General features: G+C 34.6%; 1 protein-coding gene and 1 long non-coding RNA gene across 3 annotated transcripts; one reads left to right on the forward strand and one right to left on the reverse strand.

Moving 5' to 3' along the window:
* Positions 1–31: 31 nt before the first annotated feature.
* Positions 32–2,291, reverse strand: LOC138124587 (uncharacterized). The gene is made up of 2 exons (XR_011157210.1): positions 552–2,291; positions 32–489 (listed from the first exon to the last, which is right to left on the reverse strand). It is a non-coding gene; the product is annotated as an uncharacterized lncRNA (long non-coding RNA).
* Positions 2,292–9,441: 7,150 nt separating this feature from the next.
* On the forward strand, positions 9,442–11,466 carry LOC138124562 (uncharacterized). 2 transcript variants are annotated; one of them, XM_069039649.1, is made up of 4 exons: positions 9,442–9,726; positions 9,882–10,021; positions 10,244–10,880; positions 10,911–11,466. In XM_069039649.1, exons 2-4 carry the CDS (start codon positions 9,958–9,960, stop codon positions 11,395–11,397), a joined length of 1,188 nt encoding a protein of 395 aa, XP_068895750.1. In that variant the 5' UTR covers positions 9,442–9,726; positions 9,882–9,957; the 3' UTR covers positions 11,398–11,466. The 2 variants fall into 2 exon arrangements, with proteins under 2 accessions (XP_068895750.1, XP_068895749.1); XM_069039648.1 differs by having other exon boundaries at positions 9,444–9,726; positions 10,244–11,466.
* Positions 11,467–23,301: the final 11,835 nt, after the last annotated feature.

Genomic DNA, 23,301 nt, shown 5'->3' on the forward strand with positions numbered 1-23,301 from the left:
TTAAAGAGATTCCATGATCACAAAAAAAAAAAACTATAAAAACCTTTATTAGAAACCATCGTATTTAATAACAATTAATTTCACATAAGATGTTCAAACTGCCTTCCACCCACTTCATACACAGAGTTGCTCATCGCAGCAAGTTATTTTGAACATTTCGTAACATCTCAGATATCAGAGCCGCAATAGACTCCTGCAGTCTGTTTTTCAATTCTTCCAAAGTGTCCACTGGCTCACGGTGTATGTAGTCTTTATAAATTGATTCCACAGAAAAAAATCCATTCCTCGACTGATCCAGCTATGCGGATACCATGTATTCAGTACTTGCTGGGTTAACCTTGAATTTTGGGGAGGGACACCGTCATGCTGAAACCATATTTGTCTCCTCGAGTTTAAATCGATGTCTTCTAATAATTCCGGAAGATTGTTTTCAAGAAAATCTGAATAATCTTCACCATTTAGACGTCGAGGAAGACGAAAAGGTCCTATCTAAAAATACAAACATTACAAATCTTAGATTAAAGTGAAATCACTAAAGTTATTAGTATTACCAAGCGATCATCAATTATTCCAGCCCACATATTAGTACTAAATTTTTCTTGAAAACCTCTAACTCCAATAATATTTGGATTTTCATCCGCCCATAAGTGCCAGTTGTGAGTGTTATACATCCCTTCTCTTGAAAATGAGCATTCCTCGGTAAAAAGAATATTCCGAGCGAAGTTTGGATTCATTTTGCTGCAACAATCATCGGCAAAATCCTATTCTTCTATGATAGTCTGCTTCTTGAAGCTGCTGAACTCTCGTATAATGATATTGAGAAGGATGTAGCTGCTGCTCTTGAATAATGCTATGTGTAGTGGATTTCGAAGAACCAACCATACGCGCAATTACACGAACACTTCTTCTTGGGTCATCATCCACAGCAGTTCAAGAACTGCTTCTTCCACTTCTACTTCACGTGCCTGACGTGGAGCTCTAGCTACACCTTTTTTTACTGGCATTACACTACCCATTTCTCTAATTCGACTGAGTAGTTTTAATATGACATGATTGTCGAGATGACGCCGATCTGGAAAACGAATGGCAAACTCACGAGCAGCAGTTGCTGCATTACGGTCACATTGGCGATAGAAGATGGCCATTTCTAAATATCCTTCATTAGAAAATGACATGACTGACAAAATTATGAAAAAACGTCAGTGTCAAAATAATTCATTCAAAATCACTATGATTTTACATGGCACGCTTTGGAAATTGTTGTAGTCTTTTAGGAAAAATGCTTCCTCATTGGTCAACTTAAACAATTCCTAGCTCTCTAATGCTTGAAGCCTGAACATTTTTTTTTTGCAAATTTGGATTTCTTTAGTGATCACGATTCTGCTATTCATCGGTATGGCGCCAATTCTGGGACACGCTGTATAGTACTTACTACCGGATGTATATCGTAATGTATTATTTTCTACTTTGCGTTCGTACTGATGCTATTACGATACTGTTTTGCGTATCGTAATAGGAAAAGGCGTGATATAATAATAATACGTACTAAAAACAGTGAAATTTAATTTTTTAATTTTGACGGATACTGTGGTGTCGCGGCAGAGAGCAGACGTGACCTTGGGTGGAATCCTTCAACTTTAACGGTTTTAAATTTTAAATTATTTTTTTCATTGAAAAAGTGGCAAAGTAGAAAAAATACTGTATGACATCTCGTTTATAAGGCATTTTATCGCACTTACTCCTTTAGGGCACTCCTCGCTACGCTCGTCGTGCTCTAAACCCATGCGTGCGATAAAATGCTTCTTATAAGACTCGTATCATAATATACTATTATTTCATGCTGGAAGTCTCTTGTGCATCATTATTTTATTTCAAAAATTAAAAAATCACATTCTATTGTGAAAATAGCATCACCTTTTTTCCTGTGGCAACGGCCGTTGCTATTGTTTTTTTAGATCGAATGTTTTTTGACTTTTTCACTTTTCAATGTCAGATTTGATGTATAAAAGGAAAACAGTCCGGTAGGTGTTGCTAAGTGACACTTTCCGGCTCTGATACTGTTATAACTCACCTACCGGACTCAAATTGATGATGCAATCGAGCATCTACCGGACAGTATGAAATAATAGTAATTATACACCAAGGTAGAGAAGACATTTTTTTAAGCTCAGGTAGTTATAGAATAAAGAAGCGAGGCTTAAAATTGTCTTCTCTAGCGTGGTGTATATATTATTTTTTTCACTACTAGATATGTTAAAACCCTTTCTAATAATAATAATTATTAAATTTGTTTGTCCGATGCGACGATCCGAGTTCTCATTTTTCAACGGTTGTAAGAAAATTGAAAATCGTCTGTCTTCGTTAACCAATAAAATCAAAGAAAATCTTTCGTTGCTAGGTGACGGCTGTTCATTATTAACCACTGGTTAACTAAGTGTGACTTTCAAACATCTCAACCATCAGAGGATACATTGTTAGTTGCAGTTTACGCTGAACAAGCCGAAAAAAATCTGAGAGTTGGAAAATTATGTTATTTGATAAGTTTGTGACTCAGGAATCAGGATGAATCACGACGTTTGTAAAATTATAGATTCTATTAAATTATACAGGGTTATTCACATAAGAGTACGAGCCTAACATGCATGCAACCCACATTACACTACTGACACCATGGTTTTTGTAATGTAAATGTAATTTGGGTTGCATGTTAGGCTAGTACAGCTCGTACTATGGCGGCCAAAAAATTTTGGCCGTCACTTTCTTGACATTCAAGTAAAGTGTAAATAAACCTTTAGGAATCGTAACCCCACTTTCGATTCTTGTCAGATTGACAATCAATTTAAACTGTTTGAAGCTCAGATATTCCAAAAATCCGACATGAATGAACAAAATTAGAGCAATTGTACATAGATAACCTGAGGTAAACGTTCTGTGCAGTAGAAATGACAAAATAATTTTGAGTTTTGAAATTTACCACCCAAAAAATAACGTTCATAATCAAGACGGTAATCATGATGACAATAAAGTACGGATTACAATTTTTTTTTTGAATTGACAGACAATGACGGCCAAAATTTTGTGGCCGGCATAGTACTCTTATGTGAATAGCCAGTATAAATGAATTTGAATAGTTTTTATAAATTATTTGTCATTTTAAGTAGGTACTGTCGCGAGCAATAAATTTTGGTCGTCAATGTCATTTCAAAATTTGGTTAGATTGTCACAAATGTAAAAAAATGGTAATTGTTCACTTTAACTACTTCTGGAATTTTCGCGTTTTTTCTGGCTAGACACCCTCAGGGCGTCCTCCTAGATCGTGTCCCACCATTCAAACCTTGTGCAAATGCCTTTTTTTTCTCTCTTGTTGTGTTTCAAGGTCGCGTCAAGGGCGCGCCAACTCTTAGTATAACTAAAGGGTAAGGAAAATTTTCATTTGCACAAGGTTTGACTGGTGGGAAACGATGTAGGAGGACGTCCTGAGGCTGTCTAGCCAGAAAAAACGGGAAAATTCCAGAAGTAGTTAAAGTGAACAATGACCAAAAAAATGTCCTACCTGATTATGCCCATGTAAACAAAGTGTCAAAAAAATGAGAACAAAATGACAATTAATGTCATATTTTACAACATGATGATAGGTTGTGACATTTACGACTATTTTACAATGCAGCATTTTCGATGGCGTCAAAGAATGACTTGACGACCAAAATTTATTGCTCGCGACTGTACCTATTTAAAATAAACGAGATCAAAGCTGCACCTTTTGAGTGCCCATATCTTCAAATCTAAAAGACAGATTTTTTTTTTTCTTTCTCCTAATTTTCTAACATAATTTGACATTGCCCCACTGAGTTGTTCCGCCAATTTTGGGGCACCCAGTAGGTATAGTAGCTTATTAAGTTTTGCGTCAGTGTTTCTCAACTGTTCTTCACAAATCGACCGAAAAACAACTAATCTTAATCACTTTTCACGCTTAAACTTCTAGGCATGTGCTGATAGGGACCTTTTTTTATAGAGGATTTTGTAAGGTTTTAAGTGAACCTTAACTAACCCAGTTTTTGATTAGTTCTGGTACAGTTAAAAAAATGTGTGATAAATCGTATGTAAGTTGAGTGAGATTTGCTAAGTCTGCTTAAGTACTTCACATTATACAATATATTTCAAAGAATTTATGAACAAGAGAGGCTGTGAAAGACAAAAGATCTGAAAAAGTATGGCTTAACTTAAATAATCCAACCGTAAATGTCTTTATTACAATAATTGTAATAAAAATAATTCTAATCGATATTAATACTTATCTATACACTTAGAGTGTGTTACTCCCAACAGGTAGGTAAGTTGATTTTTTATTTTCCTTACTTACTTCAATATTTAATTTAACTTTAACTGTTTTAAAAGCTAGTCCTTTTGGGTAGAGTACAGTTGGTTGCAAAAAAATCCGGAAAGGAAAATTTTCCTAATGTAAATTTGATTTGAATGTCATTGAATTTTGACGTTGATTCTAACCTATCTCTCGTAAGAAGGTTTCACACTATGGAAAAATTGTAAAAATGTGTCAATTTTATTCTGAGAGTTCCCGTTTTTTTTTGCAACCAACTGTATATCTAGAATTATATAATTTAAAAGTATCTTGTTGAGGCGTTCCTTGTAACACGAGGTACCTACTATCCATTATTCTTAAGAATTTTAGCCTAAATCTTCTTAATAAAATGTTTGTATTAAGCGAGATAATTGATTGTATATTTTTATTGTTTTCTAAAATTTTGAGCCCGGTCCTGTCTATTTCTCCTCTGTACTAATTATTAATAACTGGCACAGGATGCTGTCTTTCTGGAAATCGCTCTGCGTACTCTCTGGGCGCCGCAGCTGCATTCTGATAACGTGATAACATTGCCCATACCATTGGGGACAAAATACTTTGGTTATCATTTTTCCGTCACTTCAAAAAAAATTATGTAAACCAAGCATTAACGTCAAGTCAACATCGATGACAATTTCGAATTATTGACTTTTCTCTTGTCAAAAATATGCCACATTCCACCGTTCAAAAATTTAGAATTGTCTCCCTCGCTTCTGAGGGATGTTCATGAACCAAATTGCCTTGTGGAAACCTTTTCAAGTTTTCCTCCTTGGAATTTCTCATTCAGTGGCCCATTTTTCGATATTTAATCTTTTGCAATGACGAGTCTGACAATGACAATTAGTGACAATGGTTGACAGTAAAAGATAAGGTTAACCATCCTAATGCTTGATTTACAACTTTATGTCACTCAAATGACTTTGACGACCAAAGTAAATTGTTCCCAATAGTACTATGGCGGACAATAAATTTAGGCCGGCAAATTTCTGACATTTCAAAAAAGTCAATGCAAGCGACCATTTATTGTCATTATGACTGATGTGTCAGTTTGTCAAACTGAAGGTTTTCAAGCTGTTTGGCGTTTCCTTCGCCTTTTTCGTAACTTACAGATCATGACGCACTAGCATAACTGATTTGTAGTAGCACTTCTCTCTGGTGCACGCTTCTTTTCCCAATTTTAATTTTGATTATCGCTGTCACGATGACAAGAATGACAAAAATCGAAAATTGGGTTAGTTGAACATAATGCCAGCTTCACATTTTGATGTCAACTCAATGACAGGCCGGCCTAAATTTATTGTCCGCCATAGTACATTAGCAACGTATCTGTGAGCTCATTATTTTCGTAATGATAAAGCCATTCCGACTAATTAGATGACAACTCTGACAGTATTTTTGATTAACGTCCATGCTCATTTGATTTTTTTTTGTCAATTCTAATTTCTAACAAATCAGGACAAATTTGAGCAGGACCGGTTTCAAAAATTTCAAAAAATTAACTTATTGTATCTTCATTGCCGTACACATTTTACTAAGGTGATTTTGGCTAAAACTCTTTAGAACAACGCATACTATCACATATTAAAAAGAACGCTTCAACTTCGAAAACATCCTGTATAGATATGTCATATCTAATAATAATACTTTTATCAATTATTCAGTTTGGACCGTAGAACATAAAGATATCAACTTTACTTTTGAAAAACCTGTTATACTCCGTACTCTGATAGATTGCACATTTTTTGACAGAAGACAGACACAGAAACAAGTGTGGCGGGAATTAATCTGCAAGGCTATAACGGTTTTCTACATAACGTGAAACAATTGAGATGGAGAGTTTAGTACTTTTCACTGCGTTCTGTTTTGGAACTAGAATTTAAAAACGTGCAATCTATCAGCGTACGGAGTATACCTACCTAATTAATTTTCTTGAGAATATTTGATTATTAAGACGTCTGTGGTTTTCCACCGTTTTTAAGCACAAAATGACAAAAATACATTTTCTAAGCAGGAATTATATTAATTTATGATATTTCTTATGTGCCTATTCAGTTTAGAATAGGACAAGTTTTTGAAGTGAAAGAACATTGTGTAATTATTGCGATTATTCGTGATTTGGGTCGTACATTTCTTGTCCAGTTTATGAGCTGGAAAATGAAATGAAATTATGAAAATGACACAATCTGTACATTGTAACTTTCCACTTCATAAAATTAAAATGTATCACGACTCTTTATATTCATCCATTTCTATGACGTGTCTAAATAACAACAAAAATGTGGTCACCAATAAATTATCTTTAGAAGGAAGTAACGATCTACTTCCAGTCTATAAAACTCTAATTCGTAATTTTTATCTTTTTATAAATAATGCAATAATGAGTTTAATAGGATCCATATTCAGAATAAGCGTCATCGCTAGCGGAGATAAAATTTACAACTCACAAAAATTTATAAAAAATATGTTTTCGATCGTAAGTTAAAATCATACGAGTATAATAAAGAGTTTCGCAATAATCCTTAAAGTTATCTACCTGCGTAGTTATCTTGTGACTAATACAGTACTTGCCTAGATACAAAGCGAATTAGTGTACCTAACTGCATTCATAATACTATGCCGGCCACAAAATTTTGGCCGTCATTGTCTGTCAATTCAAAAAAAAAAAAATTGTAATCCGTACTTTATTGTCATCATGATTACCGTCTTGATTATGAACGTTATTTTTTGGGTGGTAAATTTCAAAACTCAAAATTATTTTGTCATTTCAACTACACAGAACGTTTACCTCAGGTTATCAATGTACGATTGCTCTAATTTTGTTCATTCATGTCGGATTTTTGGAATATCTGAGCTTTAAACAGTTTAAATTGATTGTCAAACTGACAAGAATCGAAAGTGGGGTTACGATTCCTAAAGGTTTATTTACACTTTACTTGAATGTCAAGAAAGTGACGGCCAAAATTTTTTGGCCGCCATAGTACATACTCGTACCTACTCATGAAAAGTAATATCAATATTACGAGTTATTGCTAATCTTAGTCCGGCTTTACAAAATGTCGATGTTTTTCTTTATTTTTTCATAAACATTTGAAGTAGAAATTTTAAACAGTTGGTCCCCTTTTTTGGTGAACTTGTCTTAAGCCGGACAATAAGTTTACCTAATACGGAGTGATCAAGAATGACTGAGTCTGTTGGTAACAATGAAATTTGGCAAATTTAAAATTTACCAACGAAGGTTCATTTTTGTAATAGTATAAACATAACCTGTATAACCAAGAATGTTTTTAATACCATCTCAAGTTAAAAAATTCGGTCAGTGCGTGGTCAGTGCCAATTACTAGACAAAAATCACCAGTATTTTCAATTGTTTCATTGCCAACAGACTCAGTCATTGTTGATCACGCTGTAGCTTTTCCAATTACATAGGTATATCCTAAAATTGTTTGCTTCCGATACTTGAAACCAATAAAGCACTTACATAAGGCTTATATGAACTTGTGACATTATGACACAAGTTGTAACTGATTCCTTCATGTTGTAGTAGCTCAACATGAAATTTATTTTTTGCATAAAAAGATGATTTTTGATCATTCCTTCCACGTCATGTTGAAACATAGAGAATATTTTTTTAAAGAGGTAATTTTACTCAATGATTTTCAAAAATATAGCTTGATAGGTTTTTTAAAACTACCTATTTATGAAACTGTGTTACAAATGACAATTATTATTTTTTTTTTTTTTGTGCAGTTAATTTCAAAATTATAAAATACACCTAATTTTCTACAGTGTGAAATGCACTTACATTTTTTGTCAGTGATCAATCTCAGTGATAGTTCTAAATTCTTTCTAAATTAGAAGAAGAGTGGTCGATCCGGAGGGTAGCCTAGTATTATAACAACCCGAAGAGCACCGTGCAGAGGATAAAACAGACAATATTAGCGACGTTTTATGTTGTCAAACTTACCTAACCTATAGAAAAAATATGACGTTCATATTTCCAAAAGGCATCTTTACATGTGGAAAAAACTGTAATAAATCGACTTTTTGATTTTTCAGGTGTACTTAATAATTTCGAAATTAACTGAAGGTACTATCGGTAGACATAAAAACCTGGGACAAACGTCACAATTGTATAAAGTCAAACATCAGAAATATACATTGGGTAAATTTGGCTTTTTACAAACAAGGTTATAAAAATTATGACATATTGTCAGAAACACCAAGTTAAAGTTCAGTTCTTTAACGTTCTCTTCATTTTATAAAATAACACAATTGATCTAGCATCTCTTACGTTCAAAAAGTTAATTTTAAATACTGACAATTTTTATTTTGAGTGACAATTCAAAAATCTGATATACAATGAGCAAATTTTGGATGTCCCAGGTTTTAATGTACACCGATAGTACGTACCTACCCTTTTTTTTTATAAATAAGGATTTTTTTCACGACAGAGAGTAGAACTTTCTAAGTTACAAAAATAATGATAGAAATAAATGAATCAACTGGCTAATATAGCTATTTTATTACACCGGGCGATCGAAAAGAAATATTGAGTAACCCATGATTATTATTGTCTAGTTGGCAGAGCTACTTTAAATATTGACTTAAATATGTTTCTTTGACAACATGACAACAACAATATTTAAACTAGGGCTGCCAACTGAATCACAATGATCATCATCGGAACCGAACCCATGACCCTCGCGTCCCCGAGTCGAAACGGACTCCCTTAGGCTATATTCTATATTATTATTACTTTCATATCAATAATCCTTTCTTGCTCTTTTTCCAGAATCGTATCTACAACAAAAAATGTAAAATTAAAAATAAATTCATGACTATGACCGAAAAATTGTGCATTTATTTCAAGTGCATTAGTTACATTAAAAAAAATAGATAAATGCTAAAACCTTTTCGCTCGGTTTACTTTGAAGCATTTATCTAATCAAATTTTACTTCAAAGTGTATCATTTGTGACATGTCAGTGATCAATAACCTTTTTTTAAAATTTTCCTACGGAAACATCTTTTATCTCGAAATAGATAATCATTGATTGTCTACTTTATTAATTGATATTTAAACTCACCGGCAGAAAAAGTGGAACACCATTATTATTTAAAAATCTATCGTCCCGGTGTGTGCTATGTGTTTGCTCTTTTTCGACCAGATCCAGGTCTTCTTGTGTACTTACAAGTCTCTTGAAACCTTCTAACAGCTCTGTGACCACTAGCAAGAGGAGCCTCAATAGCATTAGCTGCATAAGGGAAACAACAGTCTTCAACCAAAGCTACTGCTCTGGCAATATTTACACCAGCTATAATGGGAATAAATTTGATGTTGAATAATTAGTGTTCCGTTTTTTTTTGCCGGTGAGTGTATTTTTAGAAAATTATCTTTCTAATATCGTCAGAGCAAAATTATTTTGTTGTTTGGAACATGATTCTTATCAAATTTCTACGATATCACAGTCACAGATTTTAATCAGTGACAGGTAAAAATCACTTTAACATTAACATATTTCTAGATTACTGATATAAAACAGAGATTTGTGCAGAAGAAGATCAGTTTCATCATTATTCTTGGGTGGCAGAACCTTCAAAATGGCTCTAATAAAGTATCTTGCTCCTCTAAGTTTTTTGGTGTTAAACGTGTTGGCCGATAGCAGTAAGTAAAACTTTAGAATTTCTTTGAATTTTTAAACAAATGTATTTTACAATTTTTTTTTCTGTTGGTACTTTTCATTTGTTTCCGATTGTTAGAATAAAGGTTGCATAACACATTATATTTCAAACATATACGCTTTAAATTAAACAATAATAACTCCAGGATGTATAAATCTATGATAGATTAATAAAAAAATGTTAATTTGGAATTTTTGTTTTTTAGATATAGAGTGCCCCCCAGTTGACCGCCCTGATGCCGTGTACTTCCCTCACGAAACCGATTGTACCAAATTTTACGAATGCTCGAACGGTGTCCCATACCTCTTCCAATGTCCAGCTGGATTAGATTTTAACCCAACAAAGAATGTTTGCGATTATCCAGAACAAGCAGGATGTAGGTCAAAGACTACTCCAAGTTCGTCAGCTGCCCCAAGCTCCAGTGCAAATCCATCTAGTTCATCTGCCAGGCCTTCCAGTTCAACAGAAGGATCCAGTTCATCTGTAAGACCTTCCAGTTCATCTGAAGGACCTTCTAGTTCTTCTGCAAGACCCTCTAGTTCTTCTGCGGGACCTTCTAGTTCAACTGAAGGACCCTCTAGTTCATCTGCAGAACCTTCCAGTTCATCGGTAAGACCTTCTAGTTCGTCTGCGAGACCTACCGGTTCGACCGGAAAACCAACAAAGTCAACATCAAGCTGGGGTCCAACAAAATCAACAGGAAGACCTACTCCGTCTACTTCTAAAACTACCCCAGGCGACGACGATTCATCAGATTCAAAATCTGATGACTGTAGTAATTCTTCAGATGATTCCAACAATTCGTCTTGTGATTCCGACAGTTCTAATGATTCTTCAGACGAGTCTTCTAGCGAGTCTGACGACTCTGACAGCTCTTCTAGCGATTCTTCTGGATCTTCTAGCGAGTCTGACGACTCTGACAGCTCTTCTAGCAATTCTTCTGAATCTTCTAGTGAGTCTGACGACTCTGACAGCTCTTCTAGTGATTCTTCTGGCTCTTCCAGCGAGTCTAACGACTCCAAACACGATTCTAAACATCATAGTGACAAATCTGACAAGCGGCACAATTCCAGGCATTGGGAAGAGCTTTCTCACGAAGTCGTAGAAGATGTGTCTATAGATGATTCTAAAGAATCTGCTAGAAACAAGTTGTACAAGGTACTTTTTGGCGGAATAGATACTCTTGAAGGAGAAGAATGTACAACAGACTCTAATTGGTCTCTAAAGCCCCATCCATACGATTGTACTAAATATTTGAATTGTTACAAAGGAAAAACCCTTGTAAAAACATGTGCTGACGGTTATGAATTCGATTCGAAAATTCCAATTTGTGTAGCTCCTGGTTATGCTCAATGTTAATAAAAATTATATCTTTCAGTTTGTAACACTGTATGAATTATAATAAAAGACTGAAGTAAATAAAAAAAATATTAGATTATTATTGTAGTGACCCAGTTTAAAATTTAAATTTTAATTCCCGGTACCGCCACGAGAGCGCGCCAAATGTGAAGGTACTAGCGGCTAGACTAGGAACTAAGGGATGGGGTTGGTAATCCTGGGGGGTTGGCAACTCTGAGAGCGGAAATATAGCGGGGGTGAAGCGGTCTTTCGCGCGTGTGGTTGAAGGGGGTAGTTCACTTTTGTTTGGTTTTTCGAAACGAACACACCGTGCGAAGAGCGATCGATATTCCAAAATCTGAATCAATTGCACCACCGTCCCGAGTAGATATTTTGTGTCCCCGTGAAGAATCCGACGTTTTTAATCCACCCCGGGTAATTTATCCCACGTTCGTTGTCTTTTTTTTTGTTTTTTTTTTTTTGGGACCAGGACCACGTGGTAAGGGTATGTTGTAGCTATCATTTGTTGCATGCTGTTTCTTTAGAGGAGCGCCCATTTGTTAATTTTAAGCGTTATCCCTAAGTTTCTTCCGGGAGGTTCATTTTTCAGGCAATCTGTTACTTTCAAAAAATTAGTAGCCGTGTCCGAATCACGTGCGTTCATTTTGTTTTTCTTTCGCTAACATTTTCTAACGGCACTCGATCCGCCATTTTTCGTGTAGCATTGCCAGCGATTATCGTACTCGTTATTTATGTTGCTTACTGATATGTGTGCCATTTGAAGCGTGTTTATTTTATCGTTGTTTAACTTCGCGCTTGATTCTCTTTTAGTTGATCATTGTTTAATGTTGCGCTTTGTTCTCTTTTTTTATCATTTCTTTATGTTGCATTTTGTTTTGTTGAATTTATCATTGTCTAATGTTGCGCTTTGTTCTATTGAATTAAACTCGGGTTTTCCTATTTGTTGTTGTTAAGCACCGTTAGATTTCGGATCAGTTAAAGTTAAAATGTTGTAAGTGCGATCCTATGGGGGCTAGGTGACGTTCAGGAGGTCGGGGGGTTGTTTAGTCAAATTTCTGTGGGGGCGACGGTTATGTAGAGCCGTTAGCGGAGGCGGACCTAAGTCTTCGCTTATGCGGCTTCGGAATGTTGACGTGAAGTCCCCGTCGAGGTTATAAGGACTTTGGGGTCTTGTCGGGAAATGGTTGGTTGGGGACGGTGGATCTAAATCTTTGCTTATGCGGTTTAGTGATGCTAATCGTACGACCCCGAGACGCTCTGTCACTCTTGCTTGGTCGGCGAAATAGTCTGACGTTCATTAGTACCCCGAATATCTATAAACGTCGCTTGATCTCAAGATGATTCAGATAATTCTTCCGAGTCCCCTCGCGGCCGAGAGTTTGTTACCTCCAGCTCTGAGCTCCCGTTGGCGGACCTGACCGCGAAGTTCCGAATTAAACAATGTTATGTCATTAATCGAGTTGAAAATATGAGTAATACCTGGGATACGGTTTTTGAAGAGGGTTTTTCATCCGACCCTGTCTGTAATAACTGCATTGTAATTTATTTACTTGTTTGCAAGCTTTAACCTGTCATTTTATCTGTCATGTACCCGTTTTCTGTTGTTTTAAATGTTGCTGCATTCATCTTGTCGTTTATCCTTGTAATGTACTCAACTAGTTAATTTCTTGTACTCCGTTAAACTTAATTTCTGTCCTTTTGCATCCGTTTCAACTTTTTTTCATCGAAGTTATTACAGACATCTTTAATAAATAATTATTTGTATATCAAGGATGCGAAATCGTACTTTGACGAACCGAGAGAAAAATTGTCGTCAAGGCCGCTTTGCGACCGAGACAAGACAATCTCGAGGTCGTCAAAGGATTTCGTAGCCAAGGTGTACACAACATTTTGTGTGCAACCCGAAAATTTGTAATTATACAATGAACAAGTAAAATTTCCTTGACTGTCAATAAAAATAAAGTTGGCCTACATGTCGCCATGGAAACGAAATAAATAAAACAATTCATTTTGAGAAAAATTGGAAAAATGTCGCAAGAAAATTACAACGTTTTTGTTCCGTCTACTTCCCCGGAGTTAAAAAATATTGCAGATTGTGCAGTGTCCAATTTAATACCAGAAAAGTCCAAACGGCAGTACGATAAGTGTTACAATGACTTTAAAGAGTGGTGTAATAAAAATAATGTGAAAACGGTGTCGGAGAATGTTGTTTTGGCTTATTTAATGGAAAAATCAAAAACTGTGAAAAGTTCAACTTTATGGAGCACATATTCAATGTCGAAGCTCACGCTGAACATACGGGATGGCATTGATGTTACGAAGTTTCTGAAATTGGTACCTTTTTTGAAAAAAAGTTAGTTGGTTATGAGGCGAAAAAGTCTAAGGTATTGACACGAGACCAGATCAATTTATTTTTAGAAAAAGCTAGTGATGAAAATTATTTATTCTGGAAGGTAAATATTAAGTTCTGTTATGATAAGCTGTATAATCTGCCCTTTTTTAGGTCATTTTAATCATGGGAATATCAGGAGCCATGCGAAGAGACGAACTAACCAAAATGTCTATCGATGACATCAAGGATGAACATTTTATATTAATAGTGGCCGTTCCTGACACAAAAACTGGCATAAAACGAACTTTTACTGTCACCAATCCAGAATTTGTAAGATTATACCGTTCCGTGTACCTACTCATCCAGAGTTAAAAAAATATTATAAATTGTGCAGTGTCGCATTTGAAACCTAAAAAATCAAAACAGCAATATAAAAAATGTTACAGTGACTTTGAGACTGATGTACTATTGGGGACAAATTACTTTGGTCGTCAAAGTCAGTTGACTGACATACAGTTGTAAAGCAAGCATTAGGACGGTTAACCTTATTTCTTACTACTGTCAACCACTGTCACTGTCAAACTCATCATTGCAAAATGTTAAATACCAAAAAATGGACAACTGAAGGAGATATTCCAAGGAGGAAAAATTGAAAAGGTTTCCACAAGGCAATTTGACCCATAGACAATTCACCAGAAGCAAGGGAGATGATTCTAAATTTTTGAATGGTGGAAGGTGCCATATTTTTGACAAGAGAAAAGTCAATAATTTGAAATTGTCATCACTATTAACTTGACGTTAATGCTTGGTTTACATTAATTTGTTTTGAAGTGACAGAAAAATGACGACCAAAGTATTTTGTCCTCAATAGTAACAAGAAGAATGTGAAAACCGGGTCGGATAATATTGCATTGGCTTACCTATTTACTGGAATTTATTTATTGTGGCAGGTAAATGTTAAGTTCTGTTATGATAAGTTGTATCATCTGCTTCCTTTTAGGTTATTTTAATCGTGGAAATATCAGATGCCGTGCGAAGAGACAAATGAAACAAAATGTCTGTTAATGCCATTCAGGATTCAGGATATGTTACTATTTACTAAATATTTCCCTTTTTGATCGTTGAAAAATTAACCTAGTTCACACGTGTCTGTTCTAAATCGATAATGGGGATCTTTTTTACCGACTCGTCATTCATGAGGCGACCACTCCATTTGAAATTGGCGGGAAAATTCTATACTAATAGCGGCCGTTCCTGACACAAAACTGGCATAAATCAAACTTTAACTGATTATTTCCATTTATTCGATTATCAAAATATATCGATTATGCCCAACACCAGAAAATACTATAATTTCTTGACAATGGCGGTCACATAAACAACTCATTATGCCTTGCTGTCAAATGTCAAATACAGACGAACGGCATGTCGACTTCTTGATTTAAACGTGACGTCACTGCATATAGTTCTGAAATGAACTATACATGTCAGATCTAAACTCCATTTGAGGTACGGAAACAGCGTGTTCTTGTCAAATTCTTCGCGTAACAAATGCTCTAGCTGACAACAACTTGATTTTATTCGCTTTTTCATTAAAATGTCTCAATTATTATTTATTAAACATTTTTATTTCTTCAAAACTTTTCAAAAAACAAATAATATTTTTTCACTACTAGTAATAAAGTCTAGCGTTATCGGTTGTCATAGAACACTGAGAAGTTTCGTTTTTCTACGTTGGCCCAATGACAGGTAAATAATTTTTCATTATTAACCAGTGGTGAATAATGGAACAACCGTCACCTAGCAACAAAAGATTGTCGTCTATTTCATTGGTTAACGTAGACGATTTTAATACCAACTGTCAAGAAATGACAACTCGGACCCGTCGCATCCGACAAAATAATTTGATTAATAATTATTATCAGAAATGGTTTTAACGTATCTAGTAGTGAAAAAAATAGTATATAAACCACGGTGGAGAAGTCCCTTATAGCCTTCGCGCCTTACAACCCTCGGCACGCCTCGGGCTCTAATCTTGACGCTCTGGCTATAATCATGAACTTCTCCACCTTGGTATATAATATACTATTTTACACAGCAATGTTTAGAAAAATAAGCACTGAAAAACATATGTCACAATTTAAAATAAGAAAGTTAAATATCACCCCACTTAAACTGCTTCTTTAAAAAATAAATATTATATGGCAGTTCATAGTTCCTTAATAGTATATTATGATACAAGTTTATAAGGAAGCCTTTAAAGCACGCGCGACGAGTTTAAGAGCACGACGCGTAGCGGAGTGCTTTTAACGTCTCAAGTGCTTTAAAGGCCCTTATAAACGTGTATCATACGCTATTTTTTATTATACCTGCACTAAAATCTGAAAATTATAACAAAAAAAAGCAAATTGAAATACCTTTTCCGAGGTAATCTGTGTCATTAATCGTTGATATAGAAATGGTCAATTGTTGTTGTTTCGTTGCTATCATAAATCGTGTATCAATGTCTATTTATCATTGTTCAAAATATAGGTGAATTTGTTGTTACCTAAGCAACCCTTAAAGCTTTAGTGTTTTAAAGGCCCTTTTTCGCACGCATTTTAGTGTCAAAAACAGGGATTATGATTCAGGTATAATAAAAAATAATTTAAATAAAGATATTGCAATGAAAATTTTTGTGTTTAATATAAGATTATTATAACACAGTTTTTTAAGAGTCAAATAATGGGGCAATAAGACCTCCCACAAAACAAAGTGGTTTATGTGCGTTTTTCCTTTTTTCAGATGATTCTCCATTATAAAAGAACCACCAATAAGGATCATGATGGTGAAAATTGCATTATTTGTGGTGACTATGGTAAAGGTCGCGAGACTTGGTTCAGGTGCACCATATGCGGGAAATGGGCGCATAAAGACTGTAGGTACTGGGGCAGATACACTTAATGATTATATGTGTGATTTTTGTAATAATGAGTAATAATCAAAGATAACAACATTTTTTAATTCTAATTCTAATTCTAATTGGTTTTGGGGTAATCAGGCCAGGCGTGGTCTCAATACCCCAGACCCTGGGGTAATGAGACCATCTGTAGGGTTGAGTTATTTTCATTATAAATCTCAAAATTTTAAAAATTGTCCTTATCTCTGGATTCAGGTTGATAAGAAATATGTTAAAGTTTAACTTTATCTGATAATGATAAACAAACTCACCCAAATAAAAATAATATTCATACTTTCCCTTAAGGTGGCCCCATTCCCCCGGTCTCCCCTACAGCCGCGTCGGTACGCATTTTGGTTTCTGCGTCATCGATCATGAGAGTTGGCAGGAGCTCTAACATTTCGATTTTCAATTTACAGGGTGATCCAAATTTTTTTTTAAATGCTTTAGCAACTTTATTTCTTGTCCGATTTCAATAAGAGATATATCAAATGAAAAGGCGTTTGTTCGATACCTCCCTAGAAAGTGGGTCTGTATCCATGGTTACCAGTGAGTGAAGGTTCCACTTTCGCTCACGCACTTTCGCTCACGTACTTCCGATCACCTACTTTCGCTCACGCACTTTCGCTCACGCACTTTCGGTCACGCACTTTCGCTCACGCACAATTGAAATTCGATTTTATGAAAAAGAATTTGTATATTGAAAATAATTACATACGAATAACAACTTATAGGCTTGATTTATTTAAAGCGTTCCAAAGTAAGTACCTCCAGTTTCCTGTTACTATTCAAAATTTAGCTGACCAGAGAAGAGCCATTATGAAGAAAAACTATATCCCTTCGGCAATTTTAGAAAAGATCAAAAATGATGTAAAGTTAGAATTGTCAATTAATTATTCTGACAATAATGAAGTTTCTAATAATTTAGTTGAAAATTCTGTTGAACCGCAAAGTTTACTAAGTTTACCAAATCATAATGACTCTTTCTGTTATCAAAATAATTCAATACCAAACAACACGATACAAAACGACATAAATAATTTAGACTTGAGTTATAATGATATACATGTTATTAATCAAAATTTTTACTATCATCAAAATTTTAAAGAACAAATTGAAGATGAATTTAATAGAACTCTGAACGAATTTGAACATATAGAACCATTTAATAGACCACTATTACCTAAACAACAAAGTTCCAAAAAATTCTTTGCAATGATTGAAATTTTAAATCAATTCATTTTGCCTAAATTTGTAAATAACACAAGTTTTAAAAAATTACACAGTATTATATATAATGGAGCTTTAACAATTATCAGATTAAATGGTTCAAAAGAAATTGACCAGACAAATAATATAAAAGCTAAAGAATTACCAAAATGGGAACGAAGGCTAAATAAACGCATTAACAATATCAGACGAGATTTAGGTAGAATAACTCAATATTTAAAGGGTATAAATTCTAATCATCTAAATAACTGTATTCAATCGATTTTAAATAAAAACAGAGTACATTGTTTAAAATATAACGAATATAATGAAACATTAATAGAAATTAAAGACACTTTATTACAAAAATTGAATATTTATTCTAAACGATTAAAAAGATATAAAAATAATAAACAATGGAAATTTGAAAACAAACTATTTATACTTTTATTTACACCTAAAATTAGATCAAAACTCACGCTTTGGCTTTTTATTTTATAAAACATCAACTGATGTCACCACAACGACGATTTTTGCTATACCACTTATTCTTCCTTCTAGAAGATGGCAGCACCCTATTTTGAAGGAAATAAGAACACGGTTTTTAAAATATAGGGGTGGCCTTATTGCCCCTGGTGGCCCCATTGCCCCGGTTTCCCCTACTATTCGAACTAAAAACATCGGTACTATTTGTTCACACTTTACAGATTTGTGAGCTAATTTATGTTGCTGTTTATTTGGCGACAGGTCTCTAGACAATGTCGGGGATTCTAGTCCAAACCGTTGGACAGTGTAAAATGCAAATTTGGCGCTACCCTGAAAATTTTAACCAAACGACAGACGTTTTTAGGTTTCACTTATCAAAATTGGGCTCCGCCTTCGCGTAGCTTTTGTCAAGGTCATCGATCATGACAGTTGGCACAAGCTCTAATAGTTTTATCAACCAGTTTTGCAATTCCAATGACACGACAATGCTCATTTCGCTATTTGCCTGTGTCAATTATACAATTTTTATAATCTAAAAACTACATTTCCTATTCTTGACATTAACTTAAACTACCTGACCTCAACGTCAACAAGAGTATTGGTAACTAATTATTCGACCTACTTTTTTATATCAAATTCTTATTTTCAAACTCAAATTGAACTACATATTTTAAATTCTTACACCGAGCATTTGTGCTACCTTAATCTTATACACCCAATGTTGACAATAGTTCTTGTTCTTTACCTTGCAAACATTTTTTGAAAACATGCTATCGTAACGCTTTTGTAAAGACAAACTTGAAATACAAGAAATACTAAAAATGTTAATGTTGTTTATACAACCAACCGTACACACATATCAGAACTGGCGGATCAAAATAATACGGTGAAATCAGCATCTTCTGGGAATAATAGGAAAAATATTTAAAAAAAATCCATCCTCATTGGATTTTAAAATAAGAACGTTGTTAATTGACCAATAGCGTGTAGATATAAAATTACCTTAAAAAATTATATTAGTAACTATCGAAACAAATTTGATTGTTGCAAAGACATAATAATTGAATATTATGTCATAATAAATTATTTCTCACAATCACAAAAGTCATTAAAAACGCTTAACGTTTACTTCTTCAGAATATTTTGATGTGCTTGTCTTATATGGACAGCCTGATGAGAGTGCCACAGTTGCTGCTCAGGAGTACGCAGTTCGTTTTCCCAATAGGGAACATCCTAGCAGAAATACTATAACCTGAAAAATACTATAACCTAAAAACGTCCGTCATTGCACAAACAATGCGGATACCCAACAATGCACATGCATCATTTGAAATGCATCCATAGTTACAAATAAAGCAGGAAAACTAATTTATAGGTAACTTAACATCAACAACAGGATTGGTCAGTTTAAATTGCTTCTTTCCTAATCACTATTTAAGATAGATTTTTTGAATATTTTTCCTATTATTCCCAGACGATGATGAATTCACCGTATTATTTTGGTCCGCCAGTTCTGATAGACCCTGTATAGCATGTCCGCGTGATACGAGCATTTGGTTCTTATATTGTAATAGTCAGAATAGGTCCCTAAATTAAAAATTTAATTTTGAATTATTTCAACGAAACGTCCTTAACGACCATTCATTGGAGCCGGAATTTTTGTTAGTTTTAAATTTTTTGTTTCTCAATGCCTTTGTCGGCACAATAATCCTTTCAAATGGTAAAGTAATACTCAAATGAAAATTGGCGACCGTTTTTGAAATATTAAGTACCTACGCGTCTGTGAGATAAACCCAGGTACAGGTACAAGGGTATAGTAGCGGCAGGGCAAAATGGGAATGTGATTTCTTGATTTAAATAACTTTAGGCTGTATTTAAATAAAACTGTAAGGGTTATCATTTACGATAGAGACAAGTTTTTGCCTACCAATATCTGTATTCATACCTGATAAAAGGGCGACTGTTTGTTTACAACAGAAAAGTGGCTACCGACCGTTCGAGGTCGTAAATCTTGAAAATAACAGTTTTATTTAAATAAAGTATAAAGTTATTTAAATTAAGAAGTCACATTTCCATTTTACCCTGCCGCTACTTTAACAAATGTGCATGGGGAAAAACGTTACCTTAAAACACAGGAAATAACTGAATTATAGAATTTGATGTTAGCAATTTTCAAATTGAGAAAACGCCAAATTAATGTTCCAGCTGGATTTTTGCTGGATGAACATCATTCCAGCTGGATCCAGGGCGGATCCAGCAATATACAGATTTTATCAAGAAATGAAACGATTTTTTTTAAATACTCAAATATTTTTTTTTTTAAATACTCAAAAAACGTCAATTATTCAGACGGGTCACTACAAATCAGTAAAATTTCCTACACATTTAGGTAATAAACTTAATTTTGGTTCGGTTTAACACTTGAGATTGAGATAATTAAAATGTATGGCTATTTTACAGCGTGAAAACTAGGTTTCAAGCACTCGGAACAAAAAAGTAGAGTTTACTCAAAGGCGGCTCATAGCAGCTGATATTTTCTTACACGTAATGCATGGAAGATTTGTCACTATAGAAATGTTCAAGCATGCTGATCGGACTGTTCCATCATAGTGCGGCAGTCAAGAATCAAACTCATTTCTTTGTTCTTCGCTTCCATCACCTATTTTGGAAAAACATTTCATCTTTGGTAGATGATACTTGAAAGTTTATTACTTGCGGATCCGCATTGCTGGATCCAGCTGGATTGCTGGATGAGGGATCCAGCAATTACAATCCCTAATCACGTGTCAGCTGTCTTGTCAACGATTCATATAAACAGCGATCAAATTAATTTGTAATCGAGTTATCCATGAATCCGAAATCGTATTTCGTTACTTGAACTTCACGCTCCAATAAACACAGCTTGAAAGATAGATTAGATCTCGGCATACACTGAGTTTTTTTAAGAGTGGCCATAGGGTTTTACATGCTAATTTTTCAACCCCCTGTTAACTTTTGTTCCGATAAAAATATCCAAACCATTTTTGGAACAAAGTTAGAAAAATTTTTAAACTATCGGATAGATTACAATTCAATATCCCAAACCGTCGAAAAAGTTCTGAAAAAATATTTTTTAGGGCCCCGAAATAATAGTACGTCGAGCGGCCGCCAGAGTAGCGCCATTGTCGGCTCAACCAGCACCTGACGATCTCCAATTTTGGACGCTTTCGGCGCGCTAAAAAATATTTTTTTCACAACTTTTTCGACAGTTTGGGATATTGAATTGTAATCTATCCGATAGTTTAAAAAATCTTCCAAATTTGTTCCAAAAATGGTTTGAATATTTTCATCGGAACAAAAGTTAACAGGGGGTTGAAAAATTAGCATGTAAAACCCTATGGCCAGTCTTAAAAAAAAACTCACTGTATAAATCGCAAAAACATACGGATTCAAATTCATCGATGACTCGATTACAAATTAATTTGATCGCTGGATACATACCGTGAGATCATTTAAATTTATAATTTAAGGAGGCTATGACTTTAAAATTATATTGGCAACACCGCTGACGGCTGACACCTTGATTTGAATTGTCAAAATGAGGCTTTAAAATTCAATACAAAATATGAAACGGCGAGTTACCAGTTGTATCCAAGTCAGGTGTTTGATACAACTGTTAACTCGCAGTTTCATATTCTGTATTGAATTTTGAGTCCCACTTTAACAAACCAAGGCAAGATGTCATGGTGTTGCCAATCTAATTTTAAAGTCATAGCCAACTTTAATTATAAATTTAAATGATCTCACGGTATATGTGGCGTGGCTTCATTTTGTGCACTGCGCCGGACCACATCTAATTGAGAGCGGTGGGCAGTGGCGGAGTCTCCCCCACAGCGAGAGCTCCAAGGCGAGAACGCATTTCCCCATATGGATAAATTTAAGAAGATCACATATTTCGCGATAATTAATACAATAACACAAACTAAGTGAAAGATTCTGAAGAGTTTTTTTATAATCAAATTCTTAAAGAAAATAATCTCTCTTTACTTTAGTGCAAGAAAAGATCTAATTTGATTGAATAGTTAAATCTTGACTACAAATAAAGTAGAAGGATTAGAGAAATAATTTATCTTGTAATTTGACAACACGTGCACACATAAATGATTGCTATCGGTACTGAACGTACTACCTGCAGCTATTTTTGGATTTCAAAATCCGAGTTAGCGAGCGCGTTCTGGTTGCGCGTTCACTTCGATTATTTTTAAATAGCCTACTTTCACACCCCCTAATCAGCTCTATAAGTGCACACGATTTTAGTTATTTTCTAAAGTCCATTCATTTTGTATTGAACTTTTCAAGGTCAAATAATTTTATTTTTTGGCTTTGTAATTATGTTTTGTAAATAGTGACATGCAGGTAAACACCGTAAACGTTGAATTGAGCATTGCTAAATCACATTATGTTGGTTATATGCATGTCACTATTTACAAAACATAATTACAGTGCCAAAAATTAAATTATTTGACCTTGAAAAGTTCAATACAAAATGAATGGACTTTACTTCACCGAAAGGTTCCATGGGTTCATGGGGTTCAATTTATCAGTGGAGATAATTCAAATCTTAATAGGATCACATAGTTCGCAGCTCAAATTTTTATAATATTGCTAATGTTCGTAAACGCATTTATTTATTCAACTTATGCCCATTTGCACCATCTACAATTAGCGTTACTTAAACTAAACTTAAATTTAAGTATCCTTAAATCGACCCCATTACGAAAAACTCCTACAGTATTGGAAGTATTAAATTCCCGCTCAACCTTCCTCCAGGTCCCATTTTTTGTTTCTTGGGAAACCCCGTCAGTTTTTTTATTATTCAATAAGGCGCTATGTTTCGAAAACAGCCCAAAGGTCAAAGTTTTTTCGCTCTCCGCGAAATTGACTCCACGAACACGACAAC

The sequence above is a fragment of the Tenebrio molitor genome, chromosome 2 (genome assembly GCF_963966145.1).
Source record: "Tenebrio molitor chromosome 2, icTenMoli1.1, whole genome shotgun sequence".
In the NCBI taxonomy this organism is placed as follows: domain Eukaryota; kingdom Metazoa; phylum Arthropoda; class Insecta; order Coleoptera; family Tenebrionidae; genus Tenebrio; species Tenebrio molitor.

Excerpts from the sequence above, each read along its gene's own strand:
- LOC138124562 (XM_069039648.1), top strand. The coding sequence starts at position 9,958 with ATGGCTCTAATAAAGTATCTTGCTCCTCTAAGTTTTTTGGTGTTAAAC. Across the intron at positions 10,022-10,243 it reads AAACGTGTTGGCCGATAGCA|ATATAGAGTGCCCCCCAGTT; the intron begins GTAAGTAAAACT and ends TTTGTTTTTTAG.